Here is a 19,088-nt window from a genome sequence, read left to right as displayed (position 1 = left end):
CGGGATGTGATGTCACAGCGCGGGGCTCACCGGGAAGGCGGGGAGCCGTCGCCGTGGCAACGCGGCCTGGTGGCTGCTGGAGCTCGCCCGAAGCCTCCCGCTTGCTGGTAGATGGCGGCCTACGCCGTGCCGATGATCCCGGTGCCCCTCGCGGGCCTTCCCCTCCTGAAGGCGACCCACGTCCAGCTGGGGACCAAGCACTGGGCGCCGGCCAGCGCCTGTCAGCCATTTTCTCACACCCAGTTCCCCCCTCACTGTGGGGTTTACAGGCCGGCACCGGCCGGCCGCCCTGCAGGAGGCTGGCGCTAGGCCCGTCCTGGGGTGGCGGTGAGGAATTCTGCTCGAAAACTCGCTCGACGTTTCCAAACAGGCTTTTGCAGCCGGTTGCCCTGGCTGATCCCCCAAAGTCACATGTCCGCATGCATGCAGACCCCAGCATCCGCATCCTCACCTCGATGATGAGGCAGAGCTTCCCCTGCCCTCCCACCCCCCTTCAAAGACACCCGCAGTCCACAGCCAAGAAATGGAAGGATAACTTCCCTTGTGGAGACAGAGAGAAAATAAGGCTCCCTACATCCATCTACACCTCCTCATGCCCAGCACATGAGATCCAGCCCCCTCCCAGGCCATGGCATTTGCACAGGGGTGAGCTGTTTTACAGCCTGCTCTGTCCCCAACACACCTTCCCTGCAGTCCTCGGGGGGGCTGCGCAGGCTTCCTGGGCACTGGGGGGTTGTGTGCCTTGGCTCAGGGTCGTGCTGTGAGCAATTAACACTGTTACAACTATTTGGATATTTTGCTTTCTCTTTTTGTAGCTGAGTAAATCGATCTGAATCTCGTAACACAGGTTAACAGCACTAACTAAAGCCAGCCAGGCTTTTGCTGTGCAGCCTTTCCAGCTGTCTTCTGTACTTGCTGTATCCTCAGATGCCACAGTTTTCACACCAGAGCTACATCGGTGCTGATGCACTGTGTCCATGTTCTGCAGTGTTGCAGCTCACCTTACTGCAGTATGGTGTTAATTGCTTTGCTGTTTCATTACACGAAGTAGATTCAGTAGTAAAATGCTGAAAAAGCAGCTGCCTCAATATCGCATCTTCAATATCATTAATATTTCCTTTTACGGTTAAATGGAGTATTTTTAGAAGTAACACTTTTTTTATTGTAAAATGTGTTTTTACAAATAACATTTTCCCTTCTGGCTGTTTGGCAGGATGTGTTCCCATTATTGATGAGGCTGGAGCACCCTATTACCACACTTCTTATCAAGCACAGTTTAAGGGTGAATGGACCCCACCTGCAAAGCCAAGTGAAAAGGTAACAGCATGACTTTGGGGAGGACCAAAACACAGTGAAAGGGCAGCACATTCTGATGTTGAACCCTGTCCTGAAAGGGGTGGGATCTGTGCAAGTGAAAACCAGATGGATGGAAAGACAGAGAGGGGAAACAAAGGGGTTATGCTTTAAGTGGCTGTTCTGTAGCTCTGTTGGCTCCCCTTCAGCACGTGTCTCATATTAATTTTGGGGATCACAGAAGCAGCGGAGCTGTGAGCAAGCAGAAACATGCCTACAGTGCACCAGACAAGAGGACACACAGGTATCAGCAGGAACCTGACAGACATCCCCAGCAACTGCTCTTTCTGATGAACATTGCTGTTGAAGCAGCTCATATCTGATATCTTGCAGAGTCTATGACAAGGAACATGCTGCCTCGCAGATCTACCGCATGAACCTGCAGCTGGGGGATGGCTGCATCGGATTCTCCACCTCGACGTCAGAGCACTTCCCAGTACGCGATCCAGGTAGGGTAAGCCTGTGACACAGAGGCAACGTGTACAGTCCACTGCTGAGGTTTATAACAAGCTGAACAGTAGGTTTTATCACTTGGGTTTAGTGATATAATTAAAGATATAATGCATTCCTATAATATGTATATTATTTTAAGTTTTTAATGTTTTACAGTTTTTACGTACTCAGCATCAGTGTCATCGCTGTGAGGCTCTGTTTCATCCTCACTCTGCTTCCCTGGCAGGTTAAATAGCTGTATTCGTTCCTGGGCTCTAGTGCACGAGGAGAAGATGCTGTAGCTATAAATTGCTCAGAGACTGGAGTGCTCTGACATCTTTCACTCTTGCTTTTGCCAGAGCATGTAACTATTGCCCATCCAAACATGTTTGCCTCATCCATCCCCAGAGGCGATGAAGACCCTGAGAGAAATAAAGCATCGGCAAGTGCTACTACTACGAAGCTCTCCTACCCAGAGGTCTGTTCCCAGCTTTCTGTGCAGGTGTTTCTCTGGTGGAGACCCTCTCTTCTTTTACATACACTATTCTGGCACCTAAAGCAGATGTTGTTGTCCCTTCTTCCCTCCCCACACTGTGTGGCAACACTCTACTCTGGGCTATGCAAAGTGTACCGTGCAGTAGGGTGCCTTCCTCAGCCACAGCCTGTTTCTGTTAAAGCAGCTCTTGTGTTCTGCAGACTGACAGGTGGAACCTTGCACCGAAGCCTGACTTGCCACTTCAGAAACATCGAAGCAACATCTGCTTGGGAGATGAGCATTCAGGCTCCTGTTTCTTCAGCATAACACAGCAGTCACACTTATCAGCCACCCCGCCAGAGCCAGAGGGTGACGGCAGACAGCAAGAGACACCGTGAGAGCCACATCCCCTTCAACTACCACAGTAAGGCCATGTTGCTCAGACTGTTGTGGTGCCAGATGAAACCTGCTGAGGTTCTCCTAGCTCCGTGCAAGGGACAGCAATGCCTGCTGCTCTGGGAAGGAAGGCAGCCCAGACATCTTGTGTTGGAAATGGCAGGAAGGCACATCTTTTGTAAAATGAGACTGTAACCCCAAAACCAGGCAGGACAGACATGCTTATACATGTTGCTGCTGGATCTCACAGTGGCTTCTAATCTCAGGCACTTTCACCTCCCCAGATGACATCTTGCCTGCCACTGTGATGCCTGTGCCAGCTGTAGCCATTCACTGCCATCATGCAGTGCTGTTTAGCATGTTGAGGTGGCATGAATGATTTCTGGGACAAGAACTAGTGGCTTGATCTTTCTCCCTTGCTCCATTTGTTTTTAAAAGTTGTTTTACATTTGTATGTGGGATGAAGGAGAGGATTTTGATCAAAAACTGTGCCTATGCAACCTCAGGAAGGGATGCGGTTAGAGCTTGTCATGGGAAACATTAAGAAAATCCTCCTCTGACGTTGCATCCTGGTTCTGATGGCCAGTATTCTGCAACTAAGAGAGAGGTCACTTCTGTTTTTAAAGGCATTTGTTTTACTAAATGTGAAACAGATCACAGTTGAATTGAGCTTTTCCTTGGCCCCAAACTTCTGGAGAGTTCCATAACTAGCATATGGAGTGATATTCCTGCAACTGTTGTGTGAATTTCTTGATTTACTTCTTCGCTCTGAGAATTGTTTTCGGCCTAGGCAAAGGTTTTCAGCTGATGACAAAGCCTGCCTTTTCCTCTCGTTAATGGAAACACACACAGATCTGTTACTGCAAGTCAAACTACAAAGCTTTTCTGATGTTGCCTCCTAATTTACTGGCTTGAATTGAATTTTTATTTAAATTCCATCTGTCAGCAGATGAAAGTTCTGTCACAACCACACAGGCCATGCTGGTCCCACACAGACAGCAGAAACAACGACTCTCTGAAGACATGCTACAGCAGGTATAGCCTTAGTAGTCTTGGATTTACCACAAGGCGGCTTGGGGAAGTGGGTTTATACGAAGCAAAGCTATAGCCTCCCCATTGACATCATCAGTTTTGGTGTGTTGCTCTTGGGCTACCTAAGATGGGATAAGCCATGCACCAAATCCTGTCTGCCTTCAGTTCTCAAGTAAATGCTCTGTGGGGAGCAGAGTCGTAGATGAGAAAAATCTTTGAGGGGAGAGGAAGGATATGCAACCAAATCCCTAAGCCAAGGGATATTGGAGGGAGGGGGAAGGTGATTCTGGTCCCCCACAGGTGATCAGAGGAGGAAAAGCAGCATGGCTAGAGGCGTCCAGCCAAGGTAAACATCTCTTTGCACCACCAGCAGAGAAGGCTGTACAGCTGCCAGAGAAAAGAGGAGGCAGGCAGGCACAGACCGCAGCTGCCCAGGGGGTGACCCTTCAGGTAGCAGCACAACGCTCAGATGTTGGGGCTGCCAGGTTCCATGTAACCACCTGCCTCTTCCTCAGCCCTGTCCTCGTGTGCTGAAAGCCATTTTGTCTTCTTAGTTGAAATGCTCACACCTGGAGCTACCCTGGAGGACACAGGATCGCTTCAGGACTGAACAGAAAGATAAGTTCATGTCCAAGCCAGGGGTCCCAGCAGAAATCCAAAAGGGAAACTCCCAAGTGAGTTGCGTCCCCCTTGGAACCTTGAAAAAATACTGTCCCTGGAGGAAGATGCTCTTCGCACCGTGATCTTCTCCCTTCTTCACTGACCACCCAGAACTTGCTGCACTGCGGACTCCCTACACATCATGTTACCATCCTGGTGCCCTGCTCTTGGCCCCTCTATGTGTTATTACAGGGAACATTTATTTCTTGAGCAATTCAATTTGACTTGAATGAGGACACAAGAAGGTGTTGTGACAGCAAGAACAAACACTGGGAGATTAGTGCAGTGATGTGGGTGACACATCTCTCTGGATCGCAAGACCCATGGAGCACCTCTAGGCAGGCGCTGGGGCAGGAGGAAGCAGGTGGAGTAGGGGGAAGCTCAGAGAAAGGGCAAGAGATCAGAAGCAAAACGAGAGGCACTGTCGGGGCTGTGTGTGGGCTGAAATATTCCTTTATTATCTGTTTGGATTTTGGTGTCAAGGCCTGAAACCAAAGGTCAGTGAACAGTAGGGCAGAGAGGTAGCTCTCCCCAGCTTATGATGAGTGGGCTGTTTTCTTAGAGGTGAGCTGTGTATTTTTGTTGAGTTGATAACTTACATGGGTTTCCTGAATGCTGAGCTTGCGCTAACTCTTTTTGGGATATATGTATTTTAAGGAGGGATCAGCGTGGGCTGGTCAGCCCGCTCCCCAGGCAGCCGAGTGAGCAGGGTCAGCTGCTGCAAAGTCACAGCTGCCACTTCACAAGCTCTTTTCAGCCTTTTGATGCAGATCGGCTTGATTCCCATCTGCTGTGAGCCAGCGCTACAGCATTTGAGTGCGGGTTACTAAACCATTTCCAACTGCTGCAGTTTGTGTGTGAGCAGTGGCTGGGCCCACAAGCCCTCGTGCTTTCCTCTTGGGATTTGATTCTGCGTCTCTCAGGAAAGGGACAGTCCTTGCTCATGTGTACTTCAAAGAAGTCACGTACTCAAGTCTTGCAAATGCACGCAGGCACTTCACATTGGTATCTTACGTCGCTACGTTGCAAACACCTCGATTCAAACACCAAGATGACATCATTTGGTGTAGTAACAGGGACTTGCATCTGCTACAGATCTGCCCCATTGCTTTTATGTGACCCTGAGGTGGTGTTTGTTGGGGGGAGATGGTGAACAGCACCCTTTGGTGGAACAGCTGGCTGGGAGAGCTGTTCCTGGGAGGACCCTGTAATTATTCACTGTCTTTTCCTTTTCCTTTTTTTTTTTTTTTTTTTATTTTGATGCAACTTCAGACGCAGAAAGTAAAACTAGCTTTTGGGATAAGGGTCTTCATTTTCTAAACTCCTCTCCCACACCTTCCAGCTATGCCCCAGGAATGCTTGAACTGGGAGGGCCAAACAGCCTGCCTGCGATTCCCCCAGCTATGTGGAATCTGCCAGCACGGTTGGGTGGTGCGTGACACCCCTCCCTGCCAACAGAGCCACCAGCATGTACCAGTAGCACGTCGACAGTGTCTGTGACTCAGAGATAAGATGAAGTCACGTTATTTCTCGATCAGTTTAAAAACACGTCACCCGTCTCTGCGGGCCCATCCTCAGCACAGCATCAGCCTCATGCATGTGAGGTCAACGCTGAAGCATCACTGCAAAGCAGGGTCTCAGTCCAGCCCTGGGGAAGATTAGGCCAGTTAGAGGCAGAGATAAATTAGGGGATCTTGGTGTAGCCTTTGATCTTTCCTCCGTTCCCTGGAGGGCTGCACAGCTGCCTGTCCCGCTCCCCTCGGCCCAGGCAGGGACTGACCTCCTGGAGCTGCTGGATAAGGGGGACCAGCAGGGATGCAGCCCCTGGGGCGCGTGCAGAGCTTGGCAGTGGAGCTGGAGGATGGGCAGGTGTGGGGTGCCTACAGCAGCGGGGAGCTGCTGCATGGCCGGGTGCAGCTGGAGCTACGCAGCCCGCTGCAGCTACGGGCGCTGGAAGTGTACGCTCGCGGCTGCGCTGCCGTGCACTGGCTGGAGAGCAGCAGCGTGGGGCTCAGTATCATCTACCGTGACTACACAGCCTACCAGACCTTCCTGTACCGCCGCTGCCAGCTCATCCCTGGTAAGGCTGGGGTATGGGGGTGCTCTTCTGCTCCAGGATGTTGGGTTGGGACCCCCTTGGGCTGCAGACATCCCCCTCTGGGTGAACCTCTGCCCTGGTGCTTACCAACCCAAACAGGGTGGTCCCTCTTGGACACCTTTTTCTCACCTTCTCCGAGGGCTTCTCTGCTACTGGTTTCTAGGAGGCTGCCTGAGAGCTCAGGGCTGGTGAGCACTGAGCACAAAAGAGTTATGGCTTTTGTTCTGTTTGCACAAGGAAGTGCAAATAGAAGTGTCTGTTCACAAGTGTGGAAAGACCACTTAGCAGTTCAGTAAATATTTGTTTTAGGTTTCCTGATGCTGGGACCGCATGTCCAGCTGGCATGTTGCTTAGATCTACTGCAAAAGGACAAGCCACTTGAATTCTTTGTGTGGTTGGGATGAAATGACCCAGAGCCAAGGGACATGGGAAATCTCAGCTGTCCATCTGCTCATTAACTCTGTCCTTCCTTATAAAAGTGCCTGTCTTTCATCCCCCCCTCCTGTGCTAGTGTTACAGGCATGGCTCTGTGGCTTTTCCTTGCTTTTGATGGCCTTGTTATTGTCTGTGACACAGTGCTATGTGCTGCCTGGCCCTGGAGATGGTTGTAGGACTCTGCTCATACTTAGGGCATTTGTCTCAGTGGCCAAGCGCAACCCAGAAAGCGGTGCTACCCCTAGCTGGCAAATGTAGAGGTTGCAGGAAGAAACTGGAGTGATGGATGGAAAGAGGATGTGAGTTGCCTTCCTGGAGGTGTTCTTGTCTCTGGACTGCACTGGGGGGTCATATTCTCTATTTCTGCATGACTGTATCTTGCCAGCTGCTCCAAACACCTACATTACTCTGGAGTTTCTGTCCTTTAGCAGTGGCTTTTCTGTGCCGTGCCTAAGGATGGCCCCTTCACAGCTGCCGGTGTGCTAAGTGCACCGATTACAATTAAGGGTGTGGCACAAGCCCTTGCCCTGAACCCCAGCAGAGAAAGCCCTGAGCACTTGGTCACTGCAGTGTTTGGATGGTGTCCACATTAGCTGTAAGGTTACGGGGTGAATTTTATCCCCCGTTATCCCTACAGTGAATGTCTGTAGGGAAACCACAGGCTGCTGTGAGCAAGGTTTGGATTTTGCTGCTGGGACTGTGTGTGATGGAAGCCCCTGGAGCCATCTGAAGAAGAGCACTTGGCCAGGGGCTGGAGGAATTGTGTGAGCTGCTCAGCCTCACCAGCATCCCACGCTGCGGTACCTTGGAGCTGATGGTTTCTGGCCCTCGCTTACTGCATGGGGAGAGCTGAACTGGGCTACGTGGGGAGCAGAGAGCCTCCCAGAACTTGTGGGCTGGGATTTTATTGTCTCGGTCCGTACATGAGGATTCCTTTTCTGCTTTCTGAGAGGGACATGGGCATGTGATCACAGGAGTGTTTAAGGGAGCAAAGGCTGTGGGCTGTGAAGGATGCTGTTCTGCAGCCAAAATCACTTCCTTTGGATCCCGCTGGGTCCCGCTCTGTCCCTGGCAGCAGCATGAGGACCTTCCTGATGTCAGCTGGTGAGAGGCTGCTGAAAATGTGCCATCATCCAAAGGTCCCTGTGACTGCTCCCTTCTTGTTGCTTCTCGATGAGATCAACGTGTCTGCCTGGTGCTTCAAAAATGCAGGTTTTGCCATGGTAACAAGGCAGTGCAGAGGAGGGAAGCTCGCAGCGATAAGAGCTCTCTCTTCTGCTTTCCCCTGAGCTGCGAGTTTATCTGCAGTTTCCTGGCAGGGTGGCAAGCACCGGCACCCGGGGTGCTGCGCTGTGAGACAAGAAAAAGGGTGAAAGAAAGATGTTCTGACTGCATGGCAGGGCCACTCAATGTGTATTGTGTAATCATCTTTGGTAGGGAGCAGGAAGAGAGAAGACAGTGGTTTAATGCGCAAAGGCAAGGAAAGCCCCGGACTCTTTTACATGAGGTGATGTGAGAGAGCCCTCAGAAACGTACGTTACTTTTGTGCAGTGCTCTTTTCTGTCCAAGGATCCTGCAGCACTTCCCAGAGGTGTAGATCCTGCCCCGGTGAGAGGCAAACATCTAGAAGCCATTTTATTTCCATGGAGACACTGAGGAGAGTTACGGCACCTGTGCTAAGAGCACATCAGGGCTCTTATTCGGTCGTGGGGTGGCCCTCGATCAGCGCCTTAGTCCTTCTGCACAGGCAACACTGGCAAATCCAGGAGGGACAGAGCTTATTCCTTAAGCTGGGAGTATGCACTTGTGGCAAGGCTCTGCATTGTCCAGCTTGTCGCATATTGGGGCAGGGTAGAGCTGCTGACTCACCTTTTTATCTGCTGCGTTCCCCTGTCTCTGGCTTTCCAGGGACCCTCGTGTGGCTCCAGGGTCAGTGGGAAGAAGCCACCAAGTTCCAAGCAGCGGGTCAGGAAAGGAGAAGCCCCTTGTGAGCTGGGCAGGGTGTCAGCTCCTGCTGGGACCAGCTTAAGACTGGCCAGACTGTAGGTGGGGCTGAAGAGTTGGAGATCCTTCCGGCACCGAGCCTGGTCTGGGTTTTAGTTGGATTTGGGCACCCAGGAGCATTCTTGAATGGAAAGCCCTTGGCTGTGGTCCCACAGCCCCTGCACCTGGAGGTCCTGGGAGAGAGGAGAGACCCTGTCCCAGCGCTGGGGTCCCAAGGATGTCAGAGAGGGACTTCCCACCCCACGTGGAGGCAATGAGGGGTAGCTGTGGGTATCTCGTGCGGCTGACACGGGAGGGAAGTTTGCAGAGATGCTCATCCCGTGGGCGAAGGCTGAGTCATGGGCTGAGGGGTGTGTGCTGACAGCGGGAGGAGGAAGATGCCAACCGCGGGATGGAGCTGCCTCAGCCAGGCCAAGGCTCCAGCCCCTCTGAGCCCCACCACCTCTAATGTCACTGTGCATCACAGTGGGGACACCAGGCACCTTCCCAGGGCTGGCGTCACCCGTTATCTCCTGCTGTGATGTGCCTTCCTTCCCTCTTTCCCTCTCCCTTTACAGCCTGCTATGATTCATGTTTGCTTGTGGCAGAAAATGGTCGTGCACATAAAACAAAACATGGTCCGCTTCCCTTGGGGAGGGAGACAGACAATTCCAGTTAGGCTTTGGAGACAGCTAAAGCTTTGCAAGGCTTCAGCCCAGCTCATTTTCCGTGGCTGAGATCAACCCTATTCAGCACAGCAGGTCCTGCCCAGCATGGCTCGGAGCAACTTGAAAATCCTCAAAACTTCGGCAGTCAAATGCTGAGTAACATTTTTAATGCCTGTTTTGTCTTATCCCCAGCCCGTGCCTAGGGTGGAGAGCTCCGGTGCTCTGCAAATGTGAAATCATTATTAAAGTGGAAGTTTCTAAAGCTGCATTAACCTTTTGGGGGGGATGTAGACCCCTATCTCCATCCTTTTACAACATCTCAGGGCACTGCTGATGCTGATGCCCACCCAGAGAATCGCCAGTGCTCAGCCTGCGTGCTTTTACCCTGATGAGCACCGGCAGCAGCAGATGACACCAACAGAGCGAGTCCCCACTCCGTGCTTACACGCAGGTGTAATTTGTTGGGTTTTGGGGCGGCACTACGCAAACCCCAGTACAGGCTGGTAGAAAAGCAGCACTCGCCTGGTTAAAGAGCGCAGGGAAGATGTGTTGCTCACTCTGTAATTGCACAAGCTGAACAAGAGCCAGTTCTGGATTTCTTAGAAATAAAGGATGGCCCAGGCCAGTTTTCCCTTCATTGCCAGTTGGCCCGGCCACACCACGCCCGGAGCCCAGATCCAGTTGCAGCCTGTTCCGAGTGCTGGGAATGGCTCTTGGGAAAGGAAGGATGCGGGCCTGGAGCGAAAGTTGCTGATGCTCCGAGCAAGAAACTCCCCTGGCACAGCCGCTGGCTGCGACCCTGGGAACACTTCTGGAACACGGAGTCGGTGGATGGGATGGGACCGAGGGATGGGAGCTGGAGGGGGGTTTTGGGGGGCCTTGTGCACCACCGCATCAGCCAGGGGGTTATCCACGGCAGTGCTCAGCCCTGTGAACCACCCCACTCCCCACACGTTCCCGTGGGCTGCCGCTGCCCCTACACCCATCGGGGTCCCTCGGTGCGGGATCGGGGTCTGTGGGCAGCCGGAGGCGCTGGGCAACCGCGCTGGGACGCGACCCACCGCCCCAGGGCCCAACATCCCCCCTCCCACGCCCCCACGAGAGCCCCACGCCGCCGGGGGGGCGGCCCGCACATGCTCCCTGCCTTGTTTTGCAGGGCCTGGCGGGGCCGCCCCGTCCCGTCCCGTCCCGCCCCGCCGGGGCCGCCCCCGGGCGCGCCGGGCACTTAAAGCAGGCGGGGGGCGGCAGGGCCGCGCTGCGCCGGGCCGGGCTGTCGCCATGCTCTTCGATCGGCTCAAACGCTTTTCCATCGTGCTGGAGGGGACGGGGGGGGATGCCCCGGCCGCCTTCAGCCCCGGGCAGGCGGTGGCGGGCCGCGTGGTGCTGGAGCTGGCGGCGGCGGCGCGGCTGGGAGCCCTGAGGCTGCGGGCGATGGGCGCTGCCCGCGTCCACTGGAGCGAGTCCCGCAGCGCCGGCTCCAGCACCGCCTACACGCAGAGCTACAGCGACCAGGTGGAGTTTCTCAGCCACCGCGACACGTTGCTGGCACCCCCAGGTAGGGCACCCAGCACCCCAGCGGGGCGGCGGCTCCGGGGGAGGCACCCCGGGGCGCTCGGAGAGCGGAGCGGCGGGCGCGACACCCCGCGGCCGAAGTAACGGGGGCGGGGGGCTGCCGGGGGCACCCCGGCTGGGTGCCTGGGACACCTCGGCCAGCCAAAATCTGGGTGCACAACACCCCAGCCAGCTGAAATCTGGGTGCTTGGGACACCCCAGCTGCTGAGTGCATGACACCCCAGCCAGCCGAAATCTGGGTGCATGGGGTGCCTTGGGGTCTGGACTCTCTGGGGACTGGGTACACAGGTCCCCGGCATACACTGCAAATGCCGAGTCCCTCCTCGGGGTCCTGGGGTGCACAGCTGGACCCTGCTGCTGGTCAGGGTACCCCATTTAGGGACTGGCCCCACACAAGACTCCCCCTTTGCTGTGGGTGCTCCTTGGCAGGGGAGCAGTGTTGGAAAATCCCTGCGGAGGTTCAGGAGCTTGCTTTGATCCGGGGGTGTTGGACTGGATGATTCCCAGAGGTCCCCTCCAACCCCAGCGGCTCTGTGCAATGCAGACAGGATGGAGGTGCAAACCCTGGGGGGCACAGGGGGCTTGGCTGGCCACACTGGCTTGATCGGGCATCTCTGGGCTCTCGCTCCTGAGCCACGGTGCAGGGTGGGTGCAGGCTGAAGCAGAGCCCACCCAGGGAAGCTGCCCGGCTCTCCGAGGAGGCATCCCTGGGAGGAGGCGTCGCTGGGTGGTGCGTGCCTGGAGACCTGTGGAAAGCAGAGGGTGCCCGTCACCCACTGGAGGTGTGCAGCTGTCCTGTCACAGCTGCCTTGCTGCCATTTAACCCTGGCAGGAATATTCCCATGCCGTCGTGCTGCTCTCTAGCTGCGTACTCTACATGTCTGCCACCGATTTGCCCAGAGAGGAAGTTTTGCAGGAGGGAGCCAACAGTCTTAAATCTGTTTTGTCCACAGACAACGGTGAAGTCACTGTCCTGCAGGCAGGAAGGCACGAGTTCCCCTTCACCTTCCAGCTCCCTGAGTAAGTTGGTATTTTTTTTATTTTTTTGTTGCCTTAATGCAAAGAGGGAGAGGAGCTGCTTGCTGTGTGCCACAGATCCTGGGAGCAGGGATGGGGCACCTCAAAAAAGAGATTCTATCAGCAAAGCCCTTCTAAGTTGCTTGTTGCTTACACACAGGACCCTGGCTACCTCCTTTGAGGGAAAGCACGGCAGCGTGCGCTACTGGGTGAAAGCCAAACTGCACAGACCCTGGTCGACAGTGAAGAAAGTGAAGAAGGAGTTCACTGTGATTGAACCCATAGACATCAACACGCCTGCGCTGCTGGTGAGCTCCCCCGGCTCCACCTCGGGGAAGCCTATGGGGAAGGTGTTTGCCTCCCCTCTGGCATTATAATGCAGGCCTGATTTGCAGAGGGACTATTTGCCCCCCTGTAACTTGTGCCTTCTGGTGTTACCTGGACTGGGTAGAGGTCATCTGTCTCTCTTAGTTTTTTGGAAACTTTCAATGCATTGCGACAGCATCTTGCATCAGATACTTGAGAAGTTGCTGATGCTCCCTGGCAGGTTCTCAGTGCCAGGGAGGTGCTTGCTTTGAGTTTCATCCATTCATACTAAATAACTTACATTTCCATTTCTCCAGGCTCCCCAGGCAGGTGCTAAGGAGAAACTTGCTCGTGCCTGGTACTGCAATCGTGGCCAGGTTTCTGTGACCGCCAAGATTGACCGAAAAGGCTACACCCCAGGTGAGATGACATACCGGTGCCCTTGGACCTCTGCAGGCCGTGGGGTGGCCCTCAGTGGGAGGGCACGTGGGGTCACTGTCAGCTGGGCTCTTGACTTCTGGCACAAAATCAGTCAGAGAGCTTTAGTGCATGCAGCTGATGTGGGCAGCCTCTGCAGGACACACTCCTGCTGGATTTGGCCCGCGGTGCCAGATAGCGTGACCAACCCTTGGTGATCCTATGCAGGAATTCCTTGAGGCAGGATCTGAGCTCTGTCTCCCCTCCTCCAACATGTGCGTCTTGTTTGGGTAGGTGAGGTCATCCCTATCTTTGCTGAGATTGACAACTGCACTAGCCGGGCGGTGGTGCCCAAGGCGGCCATCATCCAGACTCAGACCTTCATCGCTCGGGGCACCAAGAAGCAGAAGAAGTCGGTGGTGACCAGCATCGTTGGTGATTCCATTGCAGCAGGGAAGCGGGAAGTGTGGCATGGGCGGGCGCTGAAGATCCCACCGGTGGGGCCATCCATCCTCCAGTGCCGCATCATCCAGGTGGAATATTCTCTGAAGGTGAGGGACATTGTGAGGAGCATTGCAGGCGGCTCAGCTCGGTGTGGAGTGTTCTCCTCGCTAGAGCTGTGCTTGTGCCCGTTTTGGGGCTGGTGATTTGTATGAGGTCTTGGGTTCTCCCCGTTGCCACTCATGCACAGCGCAAGGGCTCATGCAGGACCACTTGCATCTCCCTCTGCATCCCACTGCAGGAATTCTCTCCTGGCCAGCTGAGGCCACTGCTCTGGGGAGATACCTGCCCCTCCGGACTGGGAAAACCCCAGCAGCTAAGCTTTCCTGCCATCTCCTGTTCCTACAGGTTTGTGTGGATATTCCTGGGACGTCCAAGCTGCTCCTTGAACTGCCGCTTGTCATCGGCACCATCCCGCTGCATCCGTTTGGCAGCCGCACATCCAGCGTCAGCAGCCAGTACAGCGTCAACCTGGACTGGCTGAGCTCCATCCCGGAGCAGGCAGAGGGTAAGCATCTCCCTCTCCCGGGAGTCTTTCTGGGTGCTTCAAAACCCCCTGGCCATCCTGTGCTGGGTAGCAAGGGTCAGAGCATATTGCCAACAGTGCTTCTTGCTCCAGAACCAGCTTTTGTAGTTTTGACTCAATTTTTGCTTGTGGTGCTGCATCTCCTGGGTTCCTTCTCCAGGGAGCTGGGAGGGTTTGGGAAATAGTGGGTTTGAAGCCCTTTTACCTGTGTGTCTCCCATGAACGCAGAGTATTTGTGTTCCCTGATGGTTCTCTTCTCTCTTCAGCTCCCCCTGAATACTCCGCGGTCGTGTCCAGCCCGGAGGCTGAGCAGAGCCTGGCTCCACCGTGCCGCAGTGAACTTGGTGGCATCCTAGAAGGTCCCTTTTTTGCCTACATCCAGGAGTTTCGCTTCCGACCACCTCCGCTGTATTCAGAGGTAACAAATTCCCCTGGGCTGGGAGGGCTGGTGGAGGCAGCTGGTACGTGCCCACTGCTGAGATTTTTTACTTTAAACATGGCTTTGCAGATTGACCCCAATCCCCCTTCAGACAACATCCGTCCACGCTGCATGACCTGTTGAGAGAAGCGCATGGGATGCAGTTGACAGCGTGGCGACCCCTTGGGATGAAAGCTTGTACCCTCACAGCACTTCGGTCTGGAAATGGGGACGTGGCAGCTGTGAGACCAGAGCCCCTGCGGCACCGAGACCCCGGCTCCGCTCACTGCCCTCAACTGCTCTTGTCGTGACTGTCCTACAGACTGCCACTAAGTGTGATGGTGTGGACTTGGGCGTGGACTTGGGCATGGTAGAACACGTGAGACTCCATGGTGTGGAGCGGCTCCATGTGTGATGGGGCAGGACACGGAGGGTTAAGAACTGCCCCAAGATTTTGGGGTTAAAACGGGATATTCAGCATGAGCCAAGATTCCTGCAGTGGCTGTGCTCTGACAACTCCTGTCATGGAAAACAGGAGCTTGGAGGTATTTCTCAGGATTAGCAGAGAATAATTTAACATTGCTGGGCTTTGTGTCCCATGGTGATGCAGGTGGAGCCCTTCTCCCGCAGTGGCTCACCAGGATTGCACTTCCCTAAGAAAGTCAAAGGTCTTTTTCTGGGCAGATGAAGCAGAGACTTTGTCTGCTGCTAATAATCCTTGCTACCAGCCTGGTGATGCCTTCAGGGGAACAGTTTGAACTAGTCCACTGAAACAAAAGGCTTCCATGGGCTGTTTCCGAGGTCTTGGGGGAATCTGTGATCTGTGGCATTCTTTTGGTGCTCTTTACCCAGAACAGGAAAGCTGGTTGCTGTGTGTCAGCACCAAACTGGCACAATGTGCTGATGCCTCCCCTGTGATGGGACTGAATCCCCCACCCCCCACCCCCCGCCCAAACTGCGGTGCTGCCACATGGCTGTGGAGGCTGTCGCTCTGCCATCTCCCCGGTGGCCAAGGAAAAGAGAAGGAAGCCCAGTCCAGGGCTGGTGGCAGCCACAAATGCTGGTGAGAGATGTGGAGTTGAAAGGAGTCCTTCAGGGCCAGGAGTCCTGCTCAGGATGGGCTTGATCCTGCATGCGTAGAGGGGTCAGTGGCCTCAGTGCAGTGAGGACACAGCAGCAACCGGCACTCAGCCATGTAGGAGCTGGTGAGCCGGGTGTTGGAGCAAGAATCGCTGGAGCCTGCATGCTGGGGGCTGACCCCACTTGCTCCAGCGTGACCTGAGCAGAGTTTGGGTGCTGAGGACCTTTGCATTCCCTCACTGAGACAATCCTGCCTGCGGAGCTGCTTGTTTCCCCACTCACAACCAAAGCCAAGCGTGCCTTAGCCTCCGTGCTGTGGCTGCGCTCTGCTTGCTGGGGATTGCTCAGATGATTTTTTTTTTTCCTATCTGTGAACACTTTTGTAATGACCACTCTTGTCTCTATTCTTTTTGTACAAATTTTTGTTGGAAATAAATTCTTTAAACTCAGATGTTGCCTGGATATTTTTCTGTTGCTGTCTGCTTCCTGTTGCCTGGAGCCGTGCAGCTCACGTGGCTGTTGGGTTGCGGAGTGCTCCCTCCCCTTGCTTCATTGCCCCATGGGCACCCAGCTCCACCCTGTGCCCAGTCCCACTCTGCACTGGGATTAACTGGGTCACTTGGCCAGTGCTGCTCCCCAGCAGGATTGATCCCCTGTGCCCTGCCTGGATGTCGGGCTCCCCCAGCAAATGCTGAGAGCGATGCTCTGCACTGTGCCCCTGACTCTTCCACCTCTGTGCAGGTTTGGCCCTTTTCCCATTACCGACTTAGCAAGGCTGCGAGTGAGCTTGTAATTTTTCCGTGCTTGCTTCCTGTTTGTGTCTGAGCTGTCAGAGGACAGACGCACTCTCCATCCCATGGACCTGGCAGATCCAACTGGGAGCTGGGACACTCCCATGGTGGCTCAACCATTCCCAAGGAGGGCTGGGATCAGCCCCATGCTGGGCTAGCTGGGAACACCTGGTGCCATGCAGGAGGAGCAGGGAGGTTCCTTCACCTGCTTCCTTAGGCTGGGATTTGGTTTTTAACAGCATTTCTGTGCTCCATATCTCTGCTGAGCACAGCACATCCTGGTGCGTGCAAAGCAGGGCTTGGAGCAGGGCTTTAGTTATGTCTTCCACAGACTCTGCTGTTTAAAAATACTGCCATTGGAATGTGATTCCCCCCACACACATTTTTTTTTTTTCCTTTTTGTTTGCTGAGCTGTTCAGTGCCGTGGCTGTGTCCGGAGCATGTGTTCCTGCGGTAGGCCAGGCACTCCACCGCAACCCAGTGAGGTAACTCGACCCTGTGTTTGCCTGCAAGAGTCTGGTGCTCATGCAACCTTTATCCAAATCTGATTTTTATTTGGCATCCTTGGCTGCAGCAAGTAATCTTCCTCAGAAGAGGATTACCCGGCCTGACAGTGAACTTGTTTGCATCCTTGCTGTGGGAGATGCACCCCCAGAGCTGCCGCTTGCAGTAGTGGCAGCCGGTGCTGCGTGGCCTAGCGGTTCAGCGGCACTGGGGCTTTTCAGTGACATCAAAGAGGGCACAAACCACAGCGCTGCAACCCCCTGGTTAAAGATGCCTCCAAAGGAAACCCTGTGATCAGCCCCCCGCCAGCCAACTCCAGCACGGCACAAGGGAGCCATTCTGCACCAGCAAACACCAAGCAGCAGAGATGGCCAGGGGCTGTCAGTCAGACCCCAATCATCTGCCCCAGCCACACAAGGGGATGCTTATTCCCGGTGCTGGAGGGCAAAGAGAGCCACCCAGCACCATCCATCCTGTTGCACCTTTCTGGGAAAGTGCGTCACGCCGTGACGGTGACAGCTGTGGTGACAGGCCATGCTGTGCTGAGGAACCCAATGCCTGTGGGCACCGCTCCTGGTCCCCCACATGAGAGGGATCTTTCCAGCAGGAATTCTTGCCGACAACTCCAGGTTTTTCTCGTAAAGCCAGACAGTAGCACAGGGAGGCCGGGGGCACAGCCAGTCTGGGTCTGGTGCCAGCTCCTGAATCCCTGGAGGGGCTAAAAATACCTTGTCTGGATATTTGGAGCTGGGGCGAGGCACAGACCCCCCCCAGCCGGTGCTCTCACAACCACTGGCAGTGCCGCCGGTGCTCCCTCCAACCTTCTGCTGTTTACCTTCCACAGCTCCAAAGTCCTTATTGCACAGCCCGAACTGTTCCCCTGGGACACGGGGGGGGGGGTCTGGGGCACACGGGGGCTCCCTGGGGGACTGCTGAGCCTGGCGATGCTGGCCACAGCACGGAGACCCGATGCCGGGCAGGAGGCGCGTTACACAATTACAGTGCCAGGAGTATTTATAGCTCTTGGCCCCGCGCATTGGAAAATGCTTCCCAGACCACCCAGCAAAATCTATTCCTTGCGAGAGGCCTGGAAATGCTGCCCCCACCCCACCCAGCTCCTCTCTCTTTTCCTTTTTCCTCTTCAGTACCAAAGTGTGGGACCCCTCTGCCCCAGGCACTGGGGTGCTGGGACCCCCACCCTGCAGCCCTGGCTCTGCCTGGTGTCAGGCTCCCCCCTGCCACAGCTCATGGCTCTGCAGCCCCCTTCTGCAGCATGTTGGGGGGCTTCTCCTTCCCCCCAGCTTTCCCCATCTCTGGAGGATGCTCAGTCCTGGCACAGTGGCCATGGTCCTTGCTTGAGGCTGTTGTACCCCAGCGGATGGTCAGCAGCCAGGGGCCAGCGCGGCTGTACCGCAGGGAGGGGGTGACAAGCAAAATTCATGGCCGTCTCAGTGCTGGCAGGGACAGAATGTGCCGGCGCAGCCTTGCAAGGGCCAGGGATTAGCTGCATGGCTGCTGCCTCCCAGCCCGGGCATCCATCCAGCTCCCAAAACAAGCTCTGCCTTCCCCCATCCCATCTGGGCTGAGCCCTGTGGGGTGCAGCTTGCCCCAAAACCTGGGGGGGGGGGGGGGGGGGGGGGGGGCACTGGGAGCGGCTCTTACTGCAGGGAGGGGTGATGGGGGATGATCAGTCTGGCTTTTGCCTGAGTGGGGATGCCCTGTTCTGTCCCCACGATGGGGACAGGGACAATGTGCTGCCCAAATTCAGCATCTCTGCAGCTGGTGGGATGCTGGGCTCACACCGCCTGCACCTCAGGGAGCAGTGAGTCTGCACAGATGGGTGCTCCAGAGCACGAGGACCTGCTCGTCCCCAGGGTAGGGGACCCGTGCTGTGCTAGGGGGTCCCCAAGCACCTTCGGGAGCACACACATGGTCCCCAGCAGCACTGAGCCTTGCTTTGGTTCTGCTCCAGTCTCCAGCACTGCAAAAGCACCAGGTCTGGGAGCGGCACGGCTTGGCCCTGGCCACATCTCTGGGGTCCCCCTTCGCGTGGCAGTGACAGAGCTCTGCCAGGGCACAGAGAAGCAGCCATCAACCCCAACATGCCAGGGCGGCATCGCGGCCCCGTCCTCCGCCCGCTGACTCAGCTGCCTGTTTGCAGGAATCGCTCCCACCCACGGAAAACCACAGGCAAAGTCCTCACATCCCTGCGCCGGGGCTTTCCTCGCCAGCTCAACAGGAATCGCAGCTTTTTCCCGGAGCAGCAGCCAGCCAGCGAAGGCAGCGAGCCGCTCCAGGTGCAGGGAAAAACTGCAGAGAAACCAGGGGTGGCTTATGCCAAAAAATGGGATCTGGAGCAGCCAGATGGATGTGTTGCACATGCCACATGTCCCGTCCCCTGAGAGCATCGTGCCAGTGCAAGGG

The 19,088-nt window shown here is 55.3% G+C and overlaps 2 protein-coding genes across 3 annotated transcripts; both read left to right on the top strand.

Moving 5' to 3' along the window:
* Positions 1-45: 45 nt before the first annotated feature.
* Positions 46-5,796, top strand: SAXO5 (stabilizer of axonemal microtubules 5). Its single transcript, XM_056337045.1, is given in 11 exon segments — positions 46-298; positions 301-645; positions 1,214-1,317; positions 1,503-1,597; positions 1,687-1,802; positions 2,145-2,263; positions 2,482-2,598; positions 2,600-2,684; positions 3,606-3,691; positions 4,243-4,413; positions 5,603-5,796. Coding segments are annotated over 11 exon segments (1,491 nt in total). The 5' UTR covers positions 46-111; the 3' UTR covers positions 5,669-5,796.
* A 125-nt stretch (positions 5,797-5,921) lies between these two features.
* Positions 5,922-15,818, top strand: ARRDC2 (arrestin domain containing 2). Of its 2 annotated transcripts, none has more exons than XM_056337044.1 (8): positions 5,922-6,428; positions 12,058-12,124; positions 12,282-12,429; positions 12,745-12,847; positions 13,139-13,395; positions 13,694-13,853; positions 14,138-14,289; positions 14,380-15,818. In XM_056337044.1, exons 1-8 carry the CDS (start codon positions 6,164-6,166, stop codon positions 14,431-14,433), a joined length of 1,206 nt encoding a protein of 401 aa, XP_056193019.1. In that variant the 5' UTR covers positions 5,922-6,163; the 3' UTR covers positions 14,434-15,818. The 2 variants fall into 2 exon arrangements, with proteins under 2 accessions (XP_056193019.1, XP_056193018.1); XM_056337043.1 differs by lacking the exon at positions 5,922-6,428 and adding an exon at positions 10,768-11,087.
* The last annotated feature ends 3,270 nt before the right edge of the window (positions 15,819-19,088 follow it).

Source organism: Falco biarmicus, chromosome 4, assembly GCF_023638135.1.
Source record: "Falco biarmicus isolate bFalBia1 chromosome 4, bFalBia1.pri, whole genome shotgun sequence".
Classification (NCBI taxonomy): Eukaryota; Metazoa; Chordata; class Aves; order Falconiformes; family Falconidae; genus Falco; species Falco biarmicus.
The sequence above is the reverse complement of the archived record's forward strand: the minus strand, read 5'-3'. Positions and strand labels throughout refer to the sequence as shown.